The sequence below is a fragment of the Hippocampus zosterae genome, chromosome 12 (genome assembly GCF_025434085.1).
Source record: "Hippocampus zosterae strain Florida chromosome 12, ASM2543408v3, whole genome shotgun sequence".
Lineage (NCBI taxonomy): Eukaryota > Metazoa > Chordata > Actinopteri > Syngnathiformes > Syngnathidae > Hippocampus > Hippocampus zosterae.
Genome location: NC_067462.1, coordinates 215,480 through 223,022, shown reverse-complemented (window position 1 = coordinate 223,022; position 7,543 = coordinate 215,480). Strand labels below are relative to the sequence as shown.

Sequence of the window (7,543 nt, the reverse complement as noted above, 5' to 3'; positions counted from 1 at the left end):
CCTTTTGAGGGGAAAGCAGATCGGAAAATGGACGGATACATTTATAGATTTATATAGATTGGGGGTTTTTGTTTTTGTTTTTTTTACAGTCACACATTAAAAGTCAGTCAGAGGTGCAATACATTTCCGTAGCATTTAATTTCAAAGACAGCCATTACACACACACACACACAAATACACGCAGCGTGGGAGAGGGAGAGAGAGAGAGAGAGAGAGAGAGATGAAATTGAGCAAATTGTTTTGGCCAAACACCAGCAAATTGCCATTGTCTAATTTGACGTCAGTTGACCACATTTTAATCATGTGCAACCAATGACACATTTTTGGGGGGAAATATTTCATTCATCAATTGCCACCAGTCAGCAGAGCCGCGATATTGTCCATCGATGAAAGGGCGTGTTCACGAGAAAAAGCTTTCTGGGAGCATTTTGTTGGCCTTCTATTCCATGGACGTCACGTCACGATGAATCCCGCGCTGCAATATGATTGGCTCCCGCATACAGGGAGGACACGCCCCTGCGACCTCAGGCGCCACAGGAAGCCGCGCTCGGCGAATCGCGGGCCGTTTCAACTTTAGCCGCTCTCCAAGGACGTCGGATGGGGAGCGGTTGTCGGGGGTGGGCACCCCCCCCCCCCCCCCCCGCCTGCGCTCCCGCTAGCTTGGCTGTATTAGCATCACTTAGCTGAGCCAAGCTTCACTTTGCGGGATGTATCTGAGCCGAGGCTCGGGACTTGAACGCGCGGATGGCCCACCGGTCGCGGTCAAAGGTCAGCACGGCGGTCCGGGTCCCCGGCCGAGCGCGTCCGGAATTCCTCCTCCCCGAAAGCCGTCGCCGCGGAGAAGCGGCCGGCGCCCCGGGGGTCCGAGAGTCCGGCGGGGCGGCGCGGGTGGACGGCGTCGGACGACGGCGGCGGCGGGCGGGCCCGCCTCTCCCGGGCCTCCCTCTCGCAGTACGAGTAGCGGTGGTTCATGTGCTGCGAGTACGAGCCCGAGTGCGAGAAGCGCTTTCCGCATTTGTCGCACTGGTACGGCTTTTCTCCCGAGTGCAGACGCGAGTGCTCGATCAGGTGGTGCTTGTGCTTGAAGGCCTTGTGGCAGACGCCGCACTGGTGAGGACGCTTGCCTGAGGGGACACACACACACACACACACGATGAGCACGCTCAAAAGCTTCCGCCGCCCACCTGGAGAAGAACGCTTGCGGCACGCTCGCCTCTTGTACGACTCTTCACCATTCCGAGGCCCGACGACCGCACGGACTTGCCGACGGACGCTCGCCGTTTTGGCCGCCAAAAGAGCAAGCGTACCTGTGTGCTCATATCGGTGTCTTAGGAGGGAACTGCTCTTCTGGAAGGTTTTGTGGCACGAGTCGCAGGCGTACGCGCCACCGCCACCGCCGCTCGCCGTCTTCACTGTTGGCTGGCTTTCTGTCAGCTGCTCCGCACCTGACAGGTCGTCCAAAGCCCCGTCCAACAGCTCCCCCTAGTGCACGCACACGCACACGCACGCAGATGGTGACAATCCCACACCTGTTGACGGGGGAGACACCTTCTGGAGACCCTTAACCCCCCCACACCCCCACTGTGATCCCAAGTCTGGACAGGGCTTATCTTTACAGACACGGTAACCAACCCTCATGCAAACCCACCAAGGCCCCCCCAGACTCCCGCGGCACACACACGCTCTGCAGCAGCCCTATTAGGTCCGATTGCACAATCCAAAGATAAAAGCCAATGTGGAGAAAGGAATGGCCACGCACGCGCGCGCTCGCTCACTCACCTGGAACGCCGTTGTCCATCGCGTTTGTCCGCCGCGCGCCACGTCGGCAAAGCCGCAAGCGTAGGCGTACGCCATTCGGGCCGTGAAGCCGACACCCGAGTCCGGGAGTGGGTACCGGGAGGGGGGCGGCAACATGGCCGGCGGTAGAGTGCCCCGCGGCGGCGCGGGCAAGTGGGCCGGACGCGGCGCCGAGGGATCGATGCCAAGGGGGGGCCATTTTTCCATCCGCGGGCAGTTCCTGCCGCCCTCAGAGTCCGGGAACTCTTTGCTGACGTGGTCGCCGCCGGATTCCGGTTGGAGAGCGTCGGATCCGGTTTTCCTGGCGCGTTCACGCGACGGGCTCTTGGGCACGGAAAGATCGAGCGGAGTATCGGCGCCAAGGTCCTCCCAGACGGGGCTGTTCAGTGCGTGGGAGCTACTCTGCGAGTGTTTGGAAGACGAGGACGACAAGTTGAGCGGCGAGCGACTGGCGTCGGGCGCTCGATCCCCCGGACTCTTTCTTGTCAACTGTCCCGGGTAGGCGTCGCCGTTCGACGACACCGGCGAACATGTCGAGAACCGGCGCGCTTCTGATCCGCCGCCCGCGGGAGGGCTGCCGTTCCGCTGAGCGAACCACTCCCAAATAAAGTCTTGCGGAAGGCCCACGGCTAAGGAAATCTTCAGCAGTTCCTCCGAGTCGGCTTGCGCGTCGGCGCTCCGCTCGCTCCGCGCGAGCGACGGGCGATCCTCGAAAGGGGTCCCGGGGCCAGCGCGAGGCCATTCCCAGGAACCCGAACCCGGAGCGAGCCCGGCCGGCCGCAGAACGGCTCGGATGTCTTCGTTCATCTTGCACAGGTAGCGCTCGTGCTGATGGAGCGGAATGGCTCCCGGGCAGGTCTCCTCGCAGAACCGGCACGAGTACAAAACGGAGCTGGGTCCGTCTGCCCGGCTCGCCTTTTGTTCTTCCTTTTGGTCCGCTTCACCCTCGGCCGACTCCGGGGCGTCGTCCGCCGAGCCGACGGCGGGGCCGCCGCGGAGGTTCTTCTCTTCCGTCCGGGCTCCGAGCTCCTTCTCGTAGTAAGCTCCGGGTTCGGAAAACCCGTCCCGGTTCCCGTCCGTCGTTTGTCCGCCCATCGCGCGGCCGTCGTTCAGGCTCTCCGGGGTGGCCGGTAGAAGGAAATGCACGCTCCATTTTCCCAACCCGTCGGCGAAGACCCGGGGGCCCTCTGGTCCGCTCGGTCCGCCGAGCCCACGGCGAGAGGCCGCCATCAGCCCGTCCGGCGGGGCTTGAGGCTTGCGGCGGGGCTCCGGGGCGGGCTGGGCGGCGGACCCGACCCTTTGCGGACGTCTGCGGGGACCCATGGGCCCAGCGCACTTCCTGCCGCTGATGTGGGAACTGTACGAGCCCGAATGGGAGAAGCGCTTTTTGCAGTTGCAGCACTCGTACGGTTTTTCACCTGCAAAAAACAAACCAAAGACTTTTGCGCGACCCAAAGCCTCCCGCCTCATTCGCTCGGACGGTCTGGAGGCTGCCCGCGAGGGAAGGCGCCGGCGCCACCTACCGCTGTGGATGCGCAGGTGCTCCTTCAGGTGATGTTTGTACTTGAAAGCTTTTCCGCACTCGGCGCACTTGAACTTTCGGTCGACAACGCCGTCGTTCAGCAGCTGCGCGCGCCCACAACGGAAGAACGACTCAAAGAAGTGCCACGAAACGTCAGCCAAATTCGAGATGAAATTCACGACGGCGTTGTCGGCCATTTGCGAAAGCCAAAGCGCCCACCTGCTCTCCGATCGGCTTCCGCGCGGCGGCGCCGCGTTCCGCTTGAGCGCGTCGGCCGGCGGCGTCCGTCTCCGCCTCCCCAACGGCGCCGTCGTCGTCGTCCCGGCCGAAAGGCGCCTCCCACTCCTCCGGGTCTTCCGGGTAGATGACGGCCGTGCCGTTGCGCCAAAGGTACTTGGGTAGCGATTGCCCTGCAATTCCAAAACCGGCACAAACGTTTCACGCCAAAGTTTGGTGCGGCAGCCACGTATGGCCACAGTCGCCACTCACCGAGCCTTTGTCCGGCTTCTTCTTCTTCTTCACCACTTTGTCGTCGGGCTTGCGACGTTGTGATGTCATCGTCCAACTCTGGGGACGGTGGGGGAGGGGGGTACCATTTACCAGACACCATGACATCACATTGTGTGTTTGTGTATGTGTGCGCGTTTGTGTGTGTTCATGTGTGTGTGTCTCTCCCCCACCCCCCCACACAGACACGCAGAGAGTCAGGTTCCGGGAAGGTTTTGCAGAAGTAAAAGTGCTGACTCAGGAAGTGTGAAAAAGTTGAAGTCATGATGTTCCTGTCAGGCGAGCGCTTGATTGACATCCGTCGCCGGATGTCTTCAAGCGGACGTTGGGCCCTCCTGTCGAAGGAAGGCCCCGCCCGGCCCCGCCCGGCCCGCTTGACACTCATTGTGCCCTTTGTCATGAGCGTTCCCATCGACTTTGTCCCGTTTGGATTTGAGAGTACGTTTGTTCACTTTTACCCAACTGAGGAGGGGCGGGGGGCGTGCCGGATCCCCACCCGGAAGCGGTCGCGGGGTGCACGCGGAGACGAACGCGCTAACCCGCCGCACGTCTTTTGGGAACGCGGGAGGACAGATCAGCGCGGTACCTCCCGTGGTCTGTCGCAACAGCCCCAAAGCTCACGTGCATGGCCAAAGACAACAACCGGGGACGTTTGGGAACGAAACAGGCAAGCTGAATCTGGACTTGGGTTGAGGTTTTTGATTCCGCTCACCAAAACTCCCTTGCGGTTCTAACGTGAGTGATGATAGACCTGGAGTTTTTGTCGACTGCGGCGGCCTTGCTCCCAGCTGACATCCACTCAAAAAGTAAACCAGAAAGACAAGAAGGCGGTTCACATGTTTTTTTTTCAAAAAGCAACCGAGCTTGCCCGAGAGCAGTCTGTTAGCTTCCCGCTACAATGAATGGGGAATGCCATTGACAAGGTAACGCAAACGGTGGAACGACACGTGCAGACGGACGACGTAACGAGCCTCACGGGCGGAGGATCGTCTCGCGTCGGCAAAGAACGTCAAACGTGACCCGAACTAACGGGGCGGTGGAAGTTGGCTCAAATCGCCGTCGCCGCCCTCCCCCCAATCGATCGCTCGACCTCATTCCGCCCGCCGGTCGTATCGTCGGCACGGGAACAACAGGCTAACGCTCTACCTTGGCTAGCGTCATGGCCGCGCGCATTCGCGTGCGAACGCAAAAAAAGCAGGGCGAGGGGTTTCACGGACGACCCTTCCGAGCGCTTCTCGGAGACTGGACCCGGGCTCCGCCGCCAACGAGGACGCTTGACGGGTTTGGGTGGGCGCTCCATCGGAAATTGATCGTTTTGCGCGCAGGCGAGCGCGACCTTGCCCGAGGAGCTCGGCCGACCCGACCGACGAATTTGTGTCAGCAAAAAGGCACGCCCCCACCTGGGCGCGCTCTCTCTCTCTCTCACGGCATCCTTTTCTCTTCTTCAAATTGTGAGCCGGCGCCTGCGGCGGACGACGAGGCGCTCGGCCTGACGTACAAGTTAGAAGACAAACTGGGATTCCAGCCGAAGCACCATGTCGCGAGGCACAACCAGGGCTTTTCTTTCCTGACCTGAACTCGAGAGCCGATGGGCGTCCGCCGGGGAAACAAGCGAGGCCCGGCTTTGGCTTTGGCCCGGCTTTGGCTTGACTCGCCGCAGCAATTGTCAGGTTCTCGCTCAGCCGCTTGAACAGCGCCACTCGTACGCGCGCTCAGAGTCACGTCAGGAAGTTGCACGGAAGGATTCTTTTCCAATTCTGATTCTGAACATACTAACCCCGTTAGTATGTTGGGCAACGTGCGCTTTCTTGGCTTGTTTTTTTTTTTTTGAGTTTGTGGCAATATAAAGTGGTCCGCGGAGGTTTCGCCCGTGCTGACTTGTTGCGCGCGCGTCTCTTACCGTTCTTCCTGCGCGGGTTTGCTTGTTTTCTCCTCTGGAAGCGCGCGCGCTCCTCCATGTCTGCTCCGCAGAGGCGCGCGCGCGCGCGCAGGAGGGCGCACGCGCACGCGCACGGCACCGGAACGGGAGGTCCGGCGCCCTGGGTTCCGTCCGGGTCCGGTCAAGCGTCACCACCTCGGGCTGGGTCCGGTGCGGAGCGCGCGCACACCCGCTCGCCCGTGTCCACCGCGCCCGAACAATGAGGGCGGACCGCGGACGGCGGACGGCGGAGGTCCCCGCCGCCCGCCCCCCTTTGGCCCCGCCCCCGATTCCACCCTGACAGCGAAGGAGGGGTCACGCGCACACGCCGCTCACTTTGGAGCTGTGACATCGCAGCCGTTGCCACTTGAGTGACGTCACGACGCACGTCCACTTGCGAAGTGGAAAGTCTCCCGAATCCCGGCCTTATCCCCCCCCCCCCCCCCCCCACCCCAGCTTTTCTTTCCCTTTGATTTCATCCAAAAACAAAACTAAGGACATTTTCATTCTTTTTCGTTAATGGAGAAACATCAGTTGTCGTTGCACTTACTGACCCCCCCCCCCAAACAATTTTTGGGGAAGTCTACCTCGACAACAAAAAGACGTTTTCAATTGTTAGTTTTGACTGAGTGGCTGCGAGCCGCTTGTGTGACTCACCCGAATTGGGGCTCCTCTCATTGGTGTTGCTTCAGTTATTGGGGGAGGGGGGGGGGGGGCTGAGAGACAACCTTTTTTTTTTTTTCAAACGTGCCCACAAAAACATTTCCCAGCCCCTCACTAAGGTGCGCCGCGATGGGCCAGAAAGTCTCCCAATCGGGGCGACTTTGTCACGAGGCCTTTGGGAGTTTGCCCCGTGACAGGAAAGGCTGCTTGTCTACGCCAGCGGTCGCCTCCGCTGGTTTGAGTGACAGCGCGCCGGCCGCGGGGCGCTTCCTGCCCACGCTCGGTGCGGCTCCGATAAGGTCAGCGAGGTCAGATAGCGCCTGAGCAGGAAGAGCACGGGAACTGGAGGGGGGCAAAAAATAGCCACGCATGAACACGCAAGAAATCACCCCCGAAAAGCAAAAAGTCAATTTTGCGCCCGGCCAGCACGTTTACTCCCACTACGGCGGACTTTTCTGGACACGCTTGCAGAACCGATGTGCGTCTTTCCCGTGGCAATCCACTTCAGTGCGCGCGTGTCCAACAGCGGTGCGCCTCTGGCCCAGCGCTTGACATGCGAGTGCCTCGTGGTCCGTAGCCGAACGCGCGCCTGTCCGTTTGTCACCCCGGGGATGGCTCGCGAGCGCACGGCGCCGGCCGCCGACATTTGCAGCGAGTTGCGTCCGGGTCATTGACTTCCGCGTCAACAAACGAGGGTACCCCTCACCCGCCTCCCCTCCACCGCACGACCCCTGCGGCGGGCCCGGGGTCTGGCCATCTGTCCCGGGCTTCCTGCTGGGACGCTCGGCGGGGGGACAACGCCGATGGAGCCGAGCGGCTAATCCAGATGAGCTCCTAAAGTGAGAGCAGGTCAACGGCGGGGCCGGCGCGCTAGCGGCCACTCCCGCTCATCTGCGATTCATCGACAAATGACGACGTGCAAATGACGACTGCGCTTCGATCGCGACGAAGTGCCCCGACACCGCGTTTTGCGTCCAATCCTCCACGTGGTCACGATTCAGTTTTTCGACGGGAAGTCTCGTCCCGTTTCTGCCCTCCTTCGTGGAAGCAGACCGATCGGCTTTGACATTTGCAAACATCGACTCTGAGCACCAAAGCGCGCGCGGAGGCAGGCGCCTTCCACCGGCGCCTTCCAC

The 7,543-nt window shown here is 61.1% G+C and overlaps 1 protein-coding gene across 1 annotated transcript; it reads right to left on the bottom strand.

The window, feature by feature from the left end:
* Positions 1–329: 329 nt before the first annotated feature.
* Positions 330–5,983, bottom strand: LOC127611438 (zinc finger E-box-binding homeobox 2-like). Its single transcript, XM_052081962.1, has 7 exons — positions 5,727–5,983; positions 3,809–3,886; positions 3,539–3,729; positions 3,321–3,423; positions 1,780–3,215; positions 1,308–1,482; positions 330–1,124 (listed from the first exon to the last, which is right to left on the bottom strand). Exons 1-7 carry the CDS (start codon positions 5,782–5,784, stop codon positions 763–765), a joined length of 2,403 nt encoding a protein of 800 aa, XP_051937922.1. The 5' UTR covers positions 5,785–5,983; the 3' UTR covers positions 330–762.
* Positions 5,984–7,543: the final 1,560 nt, after the last annotated feature.